The sequence below is a fragment of the Cygnus atratus genome, chromosome 1, assembly GCF_013377495.2.
Source record: "Cygnus atratus isolate AKBS03 ecotype Queensland, Australia chromosome 1, CAtr_DNAZoo_HiC_assembly, whole genome shotgun sequence".
NCBI classification, from domain to species: Eukaryota; Metazoa; Chordata; class Aves; order Anseriformes; family Anatidae; genus Cygnus; species Cygnus atratus.
In genome coordinates, this window is record NC_066362.1 from 54530195 (window position 1) to 54548262 (window position 18068).

The 18068-nt window shown below is 55.2% G+C and overlaps 1 protein-coding gene across 1 annotated transcript; it reads right to left on the reverse strand.

Moving 5' to 3' along the window:
- Positions 1 to 2847: 2847 nt before the first annotated feature.
- Positions 2848 to 15405, reverse strand: SYNGR1 (synaptogyrin 1). The gene is made up of 4 exons (XM_035551884.2): positions 15238 to 15405; positions 7152 to 7389; positions 6017 to 6162; positions 2848 to 3869 (listed from the first exon to the last, which is right to left on the reverse strand). The coding sequence occupies exons 1-4, from the start codon at positions 15334 to 15336 to the stop codon at positions 3771 to 3773; spliced, it is 582 nt and encodes a 193-aa protein (XP_035407777.1). The 5' UTR covers positions 15337 to 15405; the 3' UTR covers positions 2848 to 3770.
- Between the last annotated feature and the right edge of the window lie 2663 nt (positions 15406 to 18068).

An 18068-nucleotide genomic window follows, 5' to 3' on the forward strand; every position in this document is an offset into this window, starting at 1 on the left:
TAGGATCTAAAAGGGACATGTTCCAGCCTGCTGCCCAGGCCTTGCCTACGATCACCAGAAACAGGCAGCACCTTATCAGAAACGCCTAAGATTAGATATGCGACCCCTTGGGTAGGTCCATTTCCTCAGCCACAGAGACGGCCATATGCCACTGGAAATTGCATTTTAAAGAGCTATGTGCAAACCAGACGAGTCCCACCCCCAGGTCTGTCACCACCAACCCTCCACTGTGAAGGCTCCGAGCACGTCAACCCTAGGAGAGTACGCCTTCTGCCATGAGCAAAGGCAACAAGTTGCCCAAGTATCTACTGTTCGTGTCCCCTGCCATACCACTGCCTTTGCGGTGACGCAAAGCAAGGAGGAAAGGGACAAAGAGATGGGCAGCAGCCCAGATGAAGCCACCTGGCTCACCTCCCATCAGTGCTGGCGCTGAGGGGGAGGCTCGTCCCACCTCAAACCCACTGGAGGCCATCAGATGGTTACGAGGGAGGCGAGCCAAAGACGATAAAGGAAAGCTTTCTCGTGAGTCACCCCCGCATGATGTTTAGCCATCTATGTAGCTCTGATGGGGGAAGGGGCATGGAAGATAGACACATGCTACACCCTAAAACAGGTCCCCATGTAGACTGCCCCAATGTATGGCCTATACTTCTCCTCATGCACCTGGTCCCTCGCCCCCTCCCTGATGAGATGGGACAGGTAATGGGCAATTCCTCCCAGAAAGGACAACATATTTTTATGCTGAGGGTTGATTATTTATAGCCGCCGCCTCCTCCACCTCATGGCTTCCCCCACACACCCAAAATGAAAGCATGAAGGATGACACGGATGAGTCTGGGTGAGTACAACTAGTTTTTCTCCTCCACCTCATTATTCTTTCATTCCACTCCCCCATTAGGAGAGATGGACTGGAGGGAGCTCCCCCCACAGCCACAGACATAACAAATCTCTCTCAATAAAGTAACCCCCTCCCAAGCCTAAATATTAGGCTGATCACAGAAAATAAAAGAAGCCTGAGGGGCTTCCCTCTGAAAAATACCCCTCCTATGTACAGTATTGCTTTCGCTCGCAGCCACAGAGCACAGGACGTTTGCCCAGGCCCTCCTTGTATGTCTACAGGGGTGGTTGGTCCCCCTTTCCCACCATCAGCAACCACCAGCAAGGGAGGGCAAGCCATGGGGATAGCAGCCAGCAGCACAAGTCTGCAAGTGACAGGCTTGCCTCTCACCCCTGTGGAGGTCTAGCAGCTCCTGAAAGCTGGTAGGAGCAGGTAGAAACCGTGCCCACATGCAACGGAGAACAACTGTTCCCCCTTCCCTCTTGGGGTCTGCAACTCAACATTGTCTACCCCTTCTCTACTGCTGTGGGGCAGCTGGAGAGTAGTGCTAGGAGGACTGGTGATGTGGGTGAAGGAAGGCTCAGTGTCCTCCAGATGAGATGTTTGCACAACCACAGGCCGTGCCTGCGTCTGATCCTCTTGGCTCCAAGGGATGCTGCAGGGAATGGGCCAAACGCTCAGGTGAAGCACCTGTGGATGCTAGATCTGCTCCTGATCTCTGCTACTTGGGTCAATGTTGCATGGACCACGGCAGCTGCTCAGGGGATAGAGCTCCTCAAGACATACCCCACTGCTTGTGCTCTGAGAGGTCTGTGCTGAAAATTGCCCATCTGGCTATTGCTCAGTTATTTCCCTTTAGGCACAGGCATTAATTTTATCCCGGAATAAATAGTGTGCTTCCAGAGCTGTGTCTTGACTTGAAGCAAAATCATGAGGAGTGTGGAGTGATGTCCATACGAGCTCTAACCGAGAGGCACTACTGCCACCTAGGTGAGGCTTTAAAGACATACCAGATGCTGCAGAAGGAGCACTAAGGTATAATATATGCAAAGTACAGCAGGACCAGCGTTCAGAGAGCCCAGCCCAGCACAAACCAACTTTGCAAGGATGGAGGAAATTCTCCCCTTGCTGTGCTGACCGCCCCATCCAAGTGAGAGATGAAACCCATCTACGGACCCTCCGCTGCTCGGCGGCTCCACAGTGTGACGGCAGCCACGTTTCTTTCTAGGGGGTCCTGCTCCATTCCCGTGTGCTCGAGGTGGTGCCAACGAGAGGCTTTGCACTCTGCTACCAGAGGAAGGGAGGAGTATGCAGCAGCACCCGAGGAGTGAAATTGGCTTTCTTCTCCTCCTCCTGCCCAGGGTGAAACGGCAAACAGACAAGGGGAAACACACCTCCATCTTAACCCAAAGGGAAGGAACAGCTGTCACAGTGCTGCCCCTCTGCTCTGCTCTCTCCAGCCCCGTGCTTTCACCTACAGCAAAATCTACAAAAAGCTGCATTTTTTTGATTGTACCTGCAAATATTCCTCTTTCCCTTCCCATTTTCTCTCTTTGCGCTCCCTCCCCTCTCCCGCTTCTCCCCAAACCCTCACAAAATAAAGCATTTCCCCACTCACATGGAAGGGCACCCTTGCCCCCCCAAGCAGCCCCCCCCCTCCACCCTTGCACGCCTGCATGCCAGCTCTCAGCCTGCCCCCCCTTCCACCCTCCCCTCCCTGAGCCAACAGGCCCTTGGGCCCAATTCGGATGCTCCCGCATCTCCTGCAGCATGGAGCAACATCGCCTCACCTAGGAACGCCTCTTCCCTTCCACCTCCAGCATCCTTCCCCCCTGCCCCACTGAAGGAGGGAGAGGAGGGAAGGGGGACCTCCCTCAGTGACAGATTTTGGGACATGTTGGTGCTGGCCGGTAGTTCTGGGGGGTGGAGAGGGAAGAGGCGATGGGGAACCCTTTTTTATTTTTTTTTTAAAAACTATAAATAAAAACAGATGACCCAGAAGGCTGGAGCATAGCTGAGAGCCACCTCTTGTGCCACTACGCACGTGTCTGGTTTGTGCCTCGGCTTGCTGCCGGCAGTGGGAAAGGGGGCATAAGGGAAAGGGGACGGGCAAGGGGCATCGGCGGCTCAGTAGTTCTGCGTTTGGTACCCCTGTGTCTCGGTGTCGAAAGCATCTGCCGGAGGAGGCTGCTGGTACGTCCCCACCGCGTCCGTAGCATCCTCCTCGTTTGTGTAGGGAGCGTAAGGCATGCCGGAGTCCTGGCTGGGGTCCATGTAGTCCTGGGAGAAGAGGGCCGAGTCGGCGCCCAGCCGGAAGCGCTGATACGCCAGGAACGCCTGGCCCACCTTGAAGGGAGGATGGGAAGAGACGGGAAGCAGAGAGGGGATGGGAGAAAGAGAAAGGGGAACGTACCGAGAGAGAGAAACAAACAAAAGGAGGGTTAGTAGTGGTTACGGGTTAGTGCGCGAAGCCTGTCCAGGTTCAGGCTGCCCTGCAGAAAGCACCAGCTCCATGGCAAGGAGAAGAGGGACAAGCTGCAATGGGGTGGCCAGCAGGGAGCCTGGGCATGTGGCTCAGCATCTCAGACCCCAGCAGGCACGGCTCATCTTCCCAGAGCATCCCCGACAGAGGTGGGCAGTCTGGCAGGTCATGAACTGCCCCACGGGGGAGAGTTTGGGGAATGAGGGCTGGGAGGAATGGAGAAGATACAGTGGTGGGGGCAGAAGGCATCTCCTGGCTGAAATATTAGGTCTGAGCAGTCATCAGAAGAAAGGCACAAGTGTTACACAGCATTAGTTAGGGTGAGGGAGAGGAGGGGCAGAGGAGGAACACGCGAACGCTCATGATCAGAGCGTTGGAGCCAACTGCTCGACAGCCTCCTTCATCTGCACCCCTTGTCCCTACCCCCAGGCTCGCCACCAGTGAGGGGCATTAAGGCAGCAAGGACGGGGAGTTGGGGAACAGCGTGTTGTATTCCTCCTGAAAAGTAATGTCTCTGAGTCGCCGGAAACCCAGAAAGGTGAGGAAGCCCTGTGAGGAGAGAGAGAGGTGTGGGGAGGAGAATCAGTAAGAAAGAACATGCCAGGGCATTTGACTGAAATTAAAAATAAAAATAAATAAAAACAAAAACAAAACCACAAGGACCTGGGGAAGAGGATGCCTTTAGCCACTCGCAGCCCATGCATCAGGGAGGACCCTGCAGGTGGTGGGAACATCTCTCTCCAAAAGGGTCCTGAGGGACCCCTTGCATGAGCCTTGGTTCCCATCACACTTTCTGCTGGAGCTGAAGGGACACCACTGCTTGCCTTTGGCAGCACTCAAGCAAGAGGCTTGGCTTGCGGGGTGGTCACACTGCTGCCCCTGGCCCCTGCTGCCACTTTGGCTGGTGCTCAGTGCTTGGTAGCCCCCCTCCCTAACAGCTTCGTTGCCTTTTCAGCACCCTTCCTACCTGCCCTTGCCCAACACAGGAGATAAAGCTACGAGGACTCGGTACTTTCAGAGATGGGATGAAAATTGCAGGGGCTCTATTTATATTGCACACCACAGTCTGCCCAGTGAACGGGGAACAAGGGATTGCCGGGAAAGGGAAGTCTAAAAAGCCTGCACTGTCATCTTCTGAAAAAGCCATTCCCAAGTGGAGCTGCAGTCATGGGTGCAGCCTGCTTCCCCAGAGCTGGGAGGGATGTGGCTACAGCCTCTTGTGGCCACCAAGGGCTTTTCATGTGATGGGGATGAAGCAGAGAGAGCGGTGAACCCCCAGTCTGTAGCTCCCTTCTCTGCTTAGCATTGATGAGCTGAAAGTGCAGTTAAAACCCTTTCATGTGCAGGGAAACGACGCTTGGGGAGGCTGGCTTGCACAAGGTCATTCTGGAGGTTTGTCAAGGACGCTCTTGACTGGAGTCTGTGTGAAGTCTCCTTCTGCATACATTCTGGTGTCCTTGCTTCCCAGGTATATTGGGTTTACGTGGCAAGGGTTTGGTAGCGGGGGGCTGCAGGGGTGGCCTCTGTGAGCAGAGCCCAGCAGCTGCCCCATGTCAGAGCAGAGCCAGCTCCAGCCGGCTCCAAAAGGGACCCGCTGCTGGCCAGAGCCGAGCCAGGGAGCGATGCTGGTGGGGCCTTTGGGAGAGCAGATTTAAGGAAGGGGAGAAAAAACCTGCTGTGTGACAGCAGCTGGAAGAGAGGAATGAGAAATGTGAGAGAACCAGCCCTGCAGGCACCAAGGTCAGTGCAGCAGGAAGGCAGGAGGTGCTCCAGGCACGCAGCAGTGGTTCCCCTGCAGCCTGTGGAGAGGCCCCTGGTGGAGCAGGCTGTCCCCCTGCAGCCCGTGGGTCCCACATGGAGCAGATCTCCACGCTGCAGCCCGTGGAGAGGCCCCCGGTGGAGCAGGTGGATGTGGCCTGGAGGAGGCCGCGGCCCATGGAGAGCCCCCGCAGGAGCAGGCCCCGGGCCGGAGCTGCAGCCCGTGGAGAGGAGCCCACGCAGGAGCAGGGGGTCTGGGGGGGAGCTGCCGCCCGTGGGGGACCCGTGCTGGAGCAGTTTGCTCCTGGGGGATGGGCCCCGTGGTACGGAGCCGTGTGGGAGCAGTTCTTGAAGAGCTGCTGCCTGTGGGCAGCCCCCGCAGGCTCAGTTTGGGAAGGACGGCATCCCCTGGGAGGGACCCCATGTGGAGCAGGGGCAGAGAGGGACCGTGAGGGAGCGGCAGAGACAATGCGTCAGGGACTGACTGCAGCCCCCATTCCCCTGCACTGCTCAAGGGGAGGAGGTAGAAGAGGGTGGATGGGGGGAAGGTGTTTTTGGTTTGCTTCTAGTTCTCACTGCTCTAGCCTGTTAGCAATAGGTAATAAATTACATTAATTTTCCCACGCTGAGTCTGTCTTGCCCATGACAGCAATTGGTGAGTGATCTCCCTGTCCTTATCTCAACCCATGAGCCCTTTCCCATCATATTTTCTGCCACTGTTCTTTTTGGGACGGGGAGTGATAGAGCGGCATGGTAGAGCCTAGTTGCCCATCAGTGTGAAACCACCACGCCAGGTTTCCCTCTCAGCCACCTCTCCTCCTGCTTTTCCTTCTCTGAAGCCATGTGAACTGGGATCCCAGAGCCAGTCACCTCCCATTCCCCACAAGCTAACACACTGCAGAGGACACTTGATCTGATGTCATGGCTTCTCTACTCACCCAGGTGAAGATGGAGAAGAAGGAGAACGTGATGGCTGCTCGGGCCGCATCCCCTCCCTCGTTCATTGGGTTGTCCTCTTCTTTTGAAGCTTGCCACTGGTTGGTCAGAAAGCAGAAGCCAACGAACCACAGGAACGCCCAAAAGGCTGGGATGGACCACCACCAGCATGCCAAAGGGGAAGGGGAGAGAGATCAAGAAGGCACGTATGAGCACAACGCAAACACATCGCGTTTCTCTGGAAACTGCAACCTGACGAGACCCAGCAGTGCACTGCAGGCTGGGCCAAATTCTGGCTGTGCAGGCTTTCTAAGCCCAAGGGAGTAGGTTCACTGACAGCTAAACCATCGAGGTGATGATAGGTGCCTGCAGAAAGTACCTCAGGGGAGTCAGCGGGAGGAGGTTTTGTTTGCTTGTGCTTGGATTGATCACAGGACCTGCATTTGGCTCTCAGTACAAGAGCAATCACCACTGCTTCACCACCCTGTCCTGCAAGGACAAGTGAAGAGCAGCTCCTTCCAAGGGAGCTGCAGGAGGAGCAGTCAGCCTGCAGTTGCATGACAACTGGCCTTTGCTTAGGTCAGCAGCGATGAAAGCCCTTATCCTGAGGAAAGGTGCTGAGATATCATCAATATCCTGCATCCCTGGGAAAGGGGTTGGGTAGCAGGGAGCTGGGCATCCAGGTTGGTATCTGGTGGGGAGGAGCAGGATTCGCCCTCTCTCCAGGAGTAACCAGATGACTGGCAGCCATGGAATCGGACATTTGGAATTAGCAGCCAAGTAGTGCTTCATCCGTCCCCTTCTCTGCACCATTACTTGTGTGTGGGACTGCTAGGCTAAACGTGAACAAACTTGCAAGCCACAAGTCCTCAAAAAGTTCAGATGTCCGCACGAAATCCTCAACTTTTTTTTTTTATGTTAAAATATATATGGTTCAAACACCTGGAGCTGGAGAAGAAGGGAGCACCGTCTCCAGAGACACCAACACTTGGCCTTATCAAGCATAAGCACGGGGGGAGACGAGACCTGCTGATCCTAAAGGACTCCCTCAGCTATTCCTATGGAGAAGAGCAAAGGCAGCGGCCAGCACTCTCTGCGGAGGAGAGCAGCACTGTGCCAGCCAGCCAGGAAGCTCACCCGAGACACCGATGTCCGAGAGCACTGCCTTCTTGCGGTCCTTGACGCTGCTGATCTGCGGGAAGTAGGCATCCAGAGCTAGGTAGAGAAGGCAGCTGAGGAAGGCGAGGACACCCACGGTAATGCCATAGTTGCAGGCGTTGCGGTTGCGGTTGAAAATGCAGTGCTCCTGCGAATCGTCCACGCGGTTCACGTACCCTTCATTGACAATGGAGCCAAACACCACGATGGAGAACACCTGGGGGGGAAGGAGGTGGGAGGCACATCAGGGCAAACCCCTCTGGACCAGCACCGGGGAGCTCCCGCAAGCGCGGCTGCCCTCCACCGAAATCTCTCCGTGCCGAGCTCCCGTCCCACAGCCTCACCTGGACTGTGGCCCCAGGGAGTTGTATTTTATTTCAGAGGATTTGCTTAAAATAGGGCACTTCTGGATGCTTTTTTTTTTTTTTTTCATCTATTTGATCCAAACTGATGTAAAGCAGCCTCAGCCCGGAGGAAGGGTGGCTTCCCGTGGACACATGGGGAGGTGACGTGGAGTGTAAATTCGGATAAGGCTTTGGTGCAGGCTCCTGCGTGCAAGAGCTACCAGCAGCAGCAATCTGCTTACTTTGCACTTTTTCTCCTACCCACTCCTTTCCCTTCTAGGAAGTCATTGTTTCCACCACGCATTTGTTCTCCAATTTTATCCATGAAGCTACTGAGCTCTTTTCCCTGTTCTCCCTCCCACAACCTCAGCTCCTCCTGCTGACCTGCCAGGCTCCCGCTCTCCCCTCCCCCTTGCACATCTTCTGCCCCTCTGCTTGGGCTTTTTTATTTATTTTAAAAAGCATTTTATCACCCCTTACAGCCATTTAGAAGATCTAACAGGATGGGTAGCTTCCCTCCTTCTTCTCTCTTCCCACTGCTGTTGCTCTCTCTGCTCCCATGCCCTGGGTCGCTGAGACCATCCACTTTTGCCTGCTCCATCTCCCAGCTCACCACATCACCCCTCCCGCCCAGCCCATTTACTGCCAGGATCTGCTTTTGCAAGATTTCTGACTCTTGCACTCGGCGTCACCGTGGCTAATGCCAAAAGCTGATCACAGCTGCAGGAGTAGGGCCCCCATCAGCACTCCCTGCCCGCTACCGCCACTGCAGCTGCGCGTTATTTTAAACCAGGTAGAATTAAGGATGAGGCCAGGTAGAAAGGCCCTAATCCGCAGCTGCCAGTTTAATCTTCGCTCACCGACTTAGCCTTTGTCACCTGCCGCAAGGCCAGCCCTCTTTGACACAGCAGGCTCGCGATGGCAGAGAGGTATTTATGGCAGCCCCAGTCCTTCATCTCAACCAAACAGCTTCCCCGTGCAGCCGCAGGAGAAAGAGAGGAAGATGAAGGTGGCACTTGCAGGTTTTTCTTTGCAGGGTATCTCAAGACCCTTGGTGGATGCCCCAGACCCACACTCCAGATATCTGCTGTTTGACCAACAGCATCAAGAGCCAGAGGAACCCTGACAGCCCTCAGCGGTGTCCACATTTCAGCTGCCAAGCTCTAACACGGATCTACTGACACCCGTATAATTTTTTCACTCAAAAGCTCATAATTTGGTCCCATGTGTGTGTTGCTGATGTTGGGCATGTTTTTGACACGCTACTGCAATCTCACAAAGCTGGGAGATGGTGCTCCTAAGCATCAGGACTGTATGGGTTCTCTGAATGTTGGCAAGAGATTTTAAAGATAGGAGATAAAACAGCTGATTTCTCCTCCTCCTCCTCCTTCTTGAAAATCAAAATTGATCACACTTTGCTCAAATTGCCCATGAAAAACACAAGCCAATAAAAATCTCTTAAGCCCAAAGCAAAGGCCTGGTCTTTGAGATTTCAGTCTGAATGGTTTAGAAAGGCAGCAAGTCGCAGACAGTTACACACAGGGTCTTTCAGCGGGAGGCCTCCCACACCTTAACGGCAGGCTGGGCTGGCAGTACGTGCTCTATTCCTCCGACCTACCGGAGGGCCAACAGACTGCTCGAAGTGAAGTCCAGGCGCTGCCAGGGCTGACAGTGCCACCTGAAACACCAGCCTCCTGACATCGAGGTTACAAAGCGGGTGCCTGGTTTCCTGCAGCATTAGATGGAAAGCAGAGCTTCACTTTGGAAGATGAGAAATAGCCTCAAAAGAGGCTTAGCCTGGTGTTCATTTTTGTTTCAGGGCTCAGTAATGGTAAAGTGTTGACTCCCTGAGTCAGGTCAACCCTTGCAACACTCTGTATTGAGTCTCTGCTTGCTCATTTTGGGATGAGTGAACTTCTGCAACTGCCTCTCCCCAGAGACACTTCTGGTTACTCTGTTCCTACCATGATACACGTCTTCTTTGGGCTCTTATCTCCTGGTTTGCTGCTGACCTGGAAGGGCTCTCACCGAGCACAAGAAGCCTCAATAATAATTCCTTTTTGCATCTGTCCCTTCATACCTGCCTACATCAGCACTTCCTAAAGAAACAGTTGAGTGCACAAGACCAGAGGGACATCCCCATCCCCCTAAATTTTCCAGCAGGAGGCTGAACTGCTGAATATTTAACCCACAGCAGCGACGTCTTGGCATAGGTGGTGGGTGGAAGCTCGCTGACTTAGCGAGGCCTCTTGGAAAGACGAAGCTTTTTGTGTTTCCTTGATTTCGCAAGCTGCGTGTGTGCCAAGATAATCCGGGCGGCAGGTGCAGTACGAATGCCTGCCTGGATTATAAACAAAGCACCACGAGCCTGCGAGGAGGAAGCATTTATGTTCCCGTTGTCGGCACATCTGCACCGCTTACCAAGAAATGCCAGCCGCCTTCCTTCCCCCGTGCGTTGCTGCTCCTTGGCGTCTGTAGAACTGAAGCACCCCCATTTCGCATGGCGAGTCCCCACTGCACAAAGCTTTGTATATAGAGACTAAGAGAATGCTCCAAAACACACGTACAGCTGGGAAGTGACTTGCAGGAGGCTGGTGCAAAGCCCTGCATCCCGATATCCCCCACAGCAGCAGAGTGCTCTTGTTGGGGACCTCTCCCCTGCTCTGCAGAGGGAGATAACTAGCTCCTTTCCTGTGCGTGGTCGTGAAAACCAGGCAGGCATTTTTCTTTTGGAGTGGCCTCGTTTCTTTGGCGAGGCTGTTCAAGGAACTTGACGGGGCTTAAAGTAACCAGATTTTTAGGTTGGGCAGGTTTCCTTAGGCCTCCGGGAGCAACACTAACCAGGCAGGTGTGACATCTCTTTGGAGGTGCACGTTCATGGCATAAGCAGTAATATATTCAGCTGTTGACTAGAAAAAGGGACAGAAAAGAGCACTTAGAAGGGATCTGGGCAAGCCGCCTGCTGCTGGGACCCTGTTTTCACTGCTCCTTTGACAGCACATCATCACGGGCTGCTGCAGTTATTTCCCTAGGCTTGTTTTAACCAAAGGGCTCTGAGGCACCTGGCGAAGCCCAGAGCTGGGCACTTTGCAAAGCTGAGACAGACAGAGGAACTCGCTGAAAGACACCGAAAAAAAAGGAACTTAATGCTAGGGCACTGCAGGACGAGACGGGGGGAGGCTGAGAGTTTTCCTGCCCTGGTTTCCCAAGGGCTGTTACAAGGGTGTGAAGGCTTGCAATGGGAAAAAAGTGCCGAGCGGACAGAAAGCTGCATCCCACCATGAAAGACCTCTTTTTTTTCCCACCAGAGATCTGCTTTGGCCAGGCACAAACTCCTGAGCATCATGTGAGGTCTCCAGCGCGCTGCCCATCCCCAGCCCCGGGCATCATGTGATGGGCCTCGGCTCGGGTGCCGTGCTAGGATTTTCCTGCACCTCCTCCCAGGAATTTGTCACAACTCCTTCCCTAAAATCCCCACGAGGGCCGTATCAGGGATGAGGCTGCTTTGGCTTGCTGCAGTGCCCTCCGGCCACGGGCTCTGCTGCCCTGCCTGCTTCCTCTCCCCCTCCCCAGCCCCCTGTTTTATTCTATTAGGGAAAGGAAACGGTTTGAGGACATAATATTGCTTGCGGGACTTCAAATCAAATCCATCTCGGGCAGAATGAGGCAATAACCTCTCCTGTGCCTGATCTGGTAGCAACCAGGAATAAATCTATTTAAAAATGTGAGGACAAGGGAGATATCAAATGCCGGCCTGGCAGAGATGAGGGGGTTTTCATTTTCGTTCAGCCGCAGTTTCTGGAAAGCTTTGGAGAGCCCTGCGCAGCCATAGATTATTATTATTATCATCATCATCATTAAATCTCCTTGTATTTAGCTCGTTTTCAAGAAAACACACGCGGCTTTTGGTACGTGTGGGACCAGCAGCTTGGAAGCAGAAGGCCTCTGTTTATCCCCCGCAGCTGGCACTGCACGGACAGCGGTGTCCTGAGGAGCCCTGACCATGGAGCATCCCCCCCGTGTTGGCGGGGGGGGGCTCAGCCCTCAATTCCTCCAAAATGGGTGGCGTTAACCCCCAACCCCTTTCCCTGGCCGCCAGCCACATGGCACCGGCTTCCCCGGGCTGAGCTGGAGCAGGTGATGCGGGGAGGGGGAGAGGCTCCACACCCCTAATTCCTGCATCCTTAATTCCTGCCGTGGGATCCGGAGCAGGCTCTCCTCCCCAGCCAGCTCTTTTTCACGCCCGGCTTGGCAGCAATTAACCCTTCTGCTGCCCACATTTGGGAGCCCACGGCTGCTGGGAAGCCCTCGGGGCAGCGGATGGCGAGGGAGGAAGAGGTTTCCTGGAAGCACTGTGGGAAGCTCCATCCTGTTTTACGCTTTTCCCATGGCCAAACAGCAGCTTCTGTCCCACTGCTCCTAGTGACAGCTCCCTTGGGCCGTACCCTGCCTTCTCCACGCTAGCATCCAGGTCCCTCTGTGCTTTCCAGACTGCCCCCCACATCGCCAAGTGGCTGCTCAGCAAAGTGACCCCAAATCGCACCTTTTTCCACCAGGAAGAGTTCTCTTTTATTCAGAGCAAATTTTTTTGCTTGTATTTCAACATTGCCTTCAGTCCCTCTGTGCCGCTTCTCAGATTTTTATCTGCAGATGCCATTAACGGGTGATTTGTTCCTGCTCCAAGGTCTTTCCTGGAAATGTCACGCTGGGCACAGCACAACCTGCTGCGCCCAGCCCCAAAGCACACCATGGCTGTGCACATCCACTGCCCATCTTTTGGCACGGCCTCACGCCCAATCCCACCAACAGCGGCCCCCAAAAGCCCCGGTGATGCTGACACACAAAGGGGACCTTGTGAGGAACCGTGCCCGGAGCTTAACTCAGAGCAGAAGTCGCTTTCCTTTTATCGCGTGCCAACACCATGCAGCCACTGGCCAAAAAACACGTGAAGGAGAGGAGGGCAGAGGGCACGAGCTGCTGCGGACCCTCGGAGCCAGGCACAACCTTCAGTGGCAGGGACAACCTCAGGTCCTCCAAGGCTGTTTGACCCTCCAAAGCACCAAAGTAACCTGAGCTGGCGGACGGACGCCCCAGAATCGCTAACCTCCTTCCACAGCTCAGCATCCTCCCTTCCAAACCCATCCCATCTCTTCCTCGGCGAGGAGCTACGTAAATAACCCACTGCCAGCCCATCCGCTCCCGACCTCGCGGCCCTTCGTTGCCGCTGCCTGAATTGGGCTGCAAGCTCCGTGGGCACGAGCCAGCTTTGCTGCCCGTTGGTAAAGTGCCATACGCACTCGGGTGTCGTAACCGTCTGCTAAAACACGGCGCGGCCCCAGCACAAGGTCATTGCCTCGGGAAGCAGCCGTAAGATGTTCTGCTCTTAACTAAAGCTCGTCACATGCAGCTGGCCAAAAGGAGTCTCCGGCTAGCCACGGGGAGCGGATGGGCCTGCAAGGCCACGAGGAGGCATCAAAGCGTTTCCATTAGGTCCTGGGGTGGGAAGGGAGGACTCCTGGGAGAGCACGGCGAGGACGAGCCCTTCGTCGACAGAAGGGTTCGGCTCGCGGAGCCGGCAATACGCAGACTAAGTGCAGATGCGCTCGCCGCCTGTAAATGCACCCAGGGGAGATCAGCAGGGAAGGAGAAGCACCATTTAAACCGAAGGGCATAAGAGCACGGAAAGAAACAGGGAAAAAAAACAGCCGTGAATAGATTTGCCCTGATGGCCCTGAGCATCTCAGCATCTGAAGTCTCTCCCAGAGGGAGCGAGAAGGGCGAAACAACCACGAACCACTATTTTTTTTTGAGCAAAGTTCAGCTGATTTATGGAAGGGGCCATAAAGGCCCCTTATGACAGCCTGAGATGGGACTTCAACACCCGTCAGGACCCTTCAGGGCCTCAAGTTTTGGGGGAAAAAAGTCATGACTAAATATATGGGGGCAGCTTGTGGCTCCCTGGCTGTGGGGAGGGAGAGATGCTCAGGAGGAGACACCAGGCCAAGCAGGTGGATAAGCACAGGGAGGAACCTGTTGTTGGGGAGAAAAAAGGTGCATGCTGGGTCCCTTGCTGCCTTGCAGCAGCTCCAGCTCCTGCAATAGGACACAAGCTCCCACAGCCCCATACAGGTCCATCCGACAGCACCTGGGGTAAAGCCCAGCCTGTCCTCTGTCAAGGTCAGACCCACAGCGATGGGGAAACACCGTGGGGTGCCAGGGAGAGGCTGGTCCCCAGGACGTGCTCCTTGCTGGGGGGACCTGGGAGCACGGGGCTGAGCTCAGAGAGCGACCCGACAGCACCTGAGACACTCTGGAGCAGAGCAGGTGCCCCCCCCAAAAAATATATCCATATTTCCTGCTCTCTCTCTGCCTCACCTTTGGGAAGCCAGAACCCCGCAGTGCTCGAATGAAGTCACGAAGGAGGGAGAAAAAAAAAAAAAAAGCAAAGGAAAAAGAAGGCGGCAGAGAGGGAGAAAGAGGAAATTCTGTCACAGAGATTAGAAGCAGGCGAGCCTTTGTAGGTCACCCCGCGCCCATCACCCTCGGGCAGGCACGCTGCCTCTGCTCTGCCCGCTCGGGGAAGGCATCGCGTGTCCCCCTCACCCAGCAGCAGCGCAGCGGTCACAAGCCTGGCTGTAAACAAGCCCGGACAGACTGACGGACAGACGGACAGACCACCCCCCAGCGTTAATCACATCCCCAGCCATCTAGCAGCTCTCCAGCCACCCTCGAGTCACGTCACCCGCAGACAGGACCCCCGCGGATGGAGGGACGGCACTCCCCGTGGCCACCTTCCCTTTAATCCCCCGTTCCCCTCGCGCCGCTTATTGCATTTTATTTTATTTTCTCATGTCAGGCAGCTCGCGCCTCCCCCTCCGGTGCGCATGTGTCCCCCGGCTCCCTCTCCCTGCCCTCCCTCCCCTGCTCCCGGCCCAGACCTCAATCTCTCCCGCGCCGGCTGCCCGCCGCAGCTCGCTCCCTTAATCCCAATGACCTTCTTGCGGGGACGCGCTGGCGTAGGGTGGGATGGGGGAAAAATGTTGCGGGGAAAAGCAGCTGGGGAAGGGTGAGAGGAAGAAGAAGAAGCACAGAGCCCCCGCCGCAGCTCCCCAGCCGCTCGCCCAGGCACGGCCAAGCCCCGCACACCCTGCGGCATCACCCCAGGGACGAAACCCCAAAGCTCTCCCCCCGTGTGGCCCTATATCCAGGATGTACGGAGGGCGGTGTGCAGGCACGTATGTGGATATATGTGCGTGGATGTGTTATATATGGAAATACGGACACAGGAGATGGACGCAGACACCCAAACATGCATATCCCTGGATGTGTGTGCACGGGTACGTATGCACGGAGGCGCAGCAATGTATATCCACATATGTGCACAGCTCCACGTACACGCAGACTATAGCTAACATATATCACAACGTATATAATTGTCCTAGTGTGAATAATGGCATATATTATGCAATATATATCACATGCAGCGATTTAAGAGATCTAACATATGAGAAGGATATTGTATATATAGACAGAATGAGGGTGTACATATACATATATATATATATACGTATATATATAGGTATGTATGTGCAGGGGGAGGCGAGGACCGTGCCGGCTGCCAGCCCTGCAGCCGGGGGGGCCGCCCCCGAGCCCGTCCCGGTCCAGCCCCGTTCCCGACCCGGTCCAGCCCCGCTCCCGTCCCGCTCCCGTCCCGGCCTCACCCAGGAGAGGAGCCGCAGCAAGGTGTGCGGCTGCCGGAGGAAGGCCTGCGGGTCGAAGGCGCCGCCGGCTTTCCCCGCTCCGAAGGCGCCCCCGTCCATGGCGGGGCCGCGCCGAGCCGTGCCGAGCCGTGCCGAGCCGGGCAGCGCCGCGCCTGGCAGCCCGGCGGCGGCGGACACGAGCCGTGCGCGTTCACGCCGCCACCGCCGCCGCGGGGGCGCGCCGCGCGGGAGCGCTCACCCCCCCCCAAACCCCCTCCCCCCCCACCCGCACACACACACACGCGTTTTTTAAATTTTTCTTTATTATTACTATTTTTCAGGTCTATTTGTGGGAGAGGGGAGGTGGTGCAGGGAGCGAGGTCGAGGCTGGGGAGCATCCCGGGCAGCTCCCGTCTTGTGGACCCCGGCACACGTGTGCCCACGTTACTGGCACGATCCCCCTGGTATTTCGGATTTGAGACTCTCTGGGAGGTGCTCCCTGCAGGAGGCACCCGGCTGGCTCCAGCCTGGGAGCGCTGAGCTCACGGCCACCCCATCCCAAGGGACCAGGATGAGGTTTGGGGATGCTCTGGGGGGGAACCTGGGGGACATCACATCCTCCAGCAAGGTGCCCGCACCCTGGTTTCCATCCCAAAGAAGCGATTAGGTGAGGACCATCACATCACGGTGACATCTGTGGCTGCCTGGCATTGAGGCCAGCCTGGGCACAGCCAAAGCCCAGCTTTGCTCTGCACCACGTTTCCACCAGGCAAACCTCGGGACGTCTCCGGCTCCTTATTGCTAAAAAACTGAGCTCAAAGGCTGACAAAGCAACACGACCGGCTGAACTGCTTCTGGCCCCGTTGCCTCCGGACCACACCTGTGCACAGACCCGTTTTAGCAGCAAGAGGGCAGGTTGCGGACCGGTTCCGTGGGGAACGTGCTCAGCTCACTCCGGCACCACTTCATCCTGCCCCAGCATGAATTTGTTTTATTGGTAGTCTGTGACCCAGCCCTGCAATGCCAGAGAAGGGTGTAGGAGCTAGAGGCAAACCTAGGGGAGATAAATGAGCAATTAAAGCCTGGCCTTTGGTTGCCCAATAGCAATAGCTGTGAGCAGCTATTGTTCCTCATCACCTTCTGAGGGGCAGGTTGGGGACAGAGAGAGGATGGACGGTCCCACTTCACATCCAGCCATGCCCAGCTCTGTTTGGGAAGATGAGCTGCATGGTTGGACCCTCAGCCCTCCAGTTCATACTGATGCCCTTCCCACATTCAGGCAGGCAATGAAACATCCTCCTCACAAAGCATCCATAAGGGACCTCCAAACAGAGCACCTTTTTTCTTTCACACTAGGTGGGTAAGTCGCCTTCCCACACTGAACACCTGAGCTCTCAGCTACACCTGCACAGCTGGCAGCAGGATTTGGCTCTGTAGGAAGGTGTTTGCTTAACTACTTCATTAATGTTTGCAGTAACTTGACACGATCATAATGTGCAGCCCTTCCGCTGCACCGATCAGCATCCCAGCGGTGGGAATTCAGATGGGTTCAGTGCAAGGGGGAGACGCGTGCTGTAGGGAGGAGGCGTCTGGCCCTGGGGACACCGCCAGCACAGGGCTTTGCCCTGATCTCCCCACAGTGCCAGGGGCCTCCTGGATGCTTCCAGCCAAGCTGGGCTCTTAGGTTTATCGTCCACCTTGATTCCCAATGCCGTGCCAGCTATTGGAGGCCAGGGCTCAGTGCGTACTAACCCAGCTGAAGCTGTCAGGCTGAACCCAAAACAACACAACACCTGGGCATTTTGAGCAATGCTTGGATCTGCAGGGAGCCCAGGGGCTCAGTGGGACACCCCTGAAGTCCCAGCCTCCCAGCCCCAGCCTGTGACAAAGTGGTGGGACCTCTGCCGAGCTGGTTTTGGCTTCTACCAGTGAGCTGCCTGTGGAGCTCCCTGCTCCCTTAGCTCCCGCATCCACTGGCTAGGTGTCCTGCGTCTCTCAAACATGTAAAAAATGCGAAACCCACAAACAAACTGACTTTTATTACTTTAATTAGTGACTGGTTCCTGGTGGTTTTGCTGTCCGTGTACCCCTCAGGATTAAAAAAGGAAACTCCAATGGATGCCAGGGCTCTGCTTACTGACACTGAGGGAAAGCACTACAGCCCCGCAACAAGGATCAGAGACGCTTCAGGGCACGTCTCAGCTAGAGTCGCGTGTCAAATCAGTTATCCTGCAATGGCACTCACACAATTTCAGGTTTAGAGAAGTCTGAGAGAGTTTCTGTGGTCTGGTCCTATCCGATTTCCTTGTGCCAAAGGAAGGAGAGTGAATAATTTATCTGCTGTCCTTCAGCTCCCCCGCTGTTCAGGTTTCATCTCTGCTTCACCCCTATGCTAAAGAGATGCTTCTGTGCAAGTGCCTGCATAAGCAAGCCGTGGACATGAGCAGATCCAGCATCACCCCGTGACAGAGCTTGTCTTCGTGGCGCTTATTGGTATGCCGAGAGCGGTTGTACGTGGAGCAAGAGAAATAACGCGTGAATAGCATAACTGACAAGATCTCTGACAGGTTCCACAATAAGTCTTACTTTTGGTTTCCCTGTCACAGCATAACTTTATCACTTACATTGTTGTTATTGTTTATTATTAATTCAGCAGCAGCATAGAGAGGCCCTAATTGAATTTGGAGCTCTGTTGTACCAAGCACCGTGGAAATAGACAGTGGGACACAGTCCCTGAAGAACACACAATCCGCTTGAGAACGTGTCCCTGCAAGAAATAATTCATTTGATGTCTTTTGATGTTTTGAGATACGCATATAAGCAAAACAGATGCCAATGTTAGCAGTAAAACC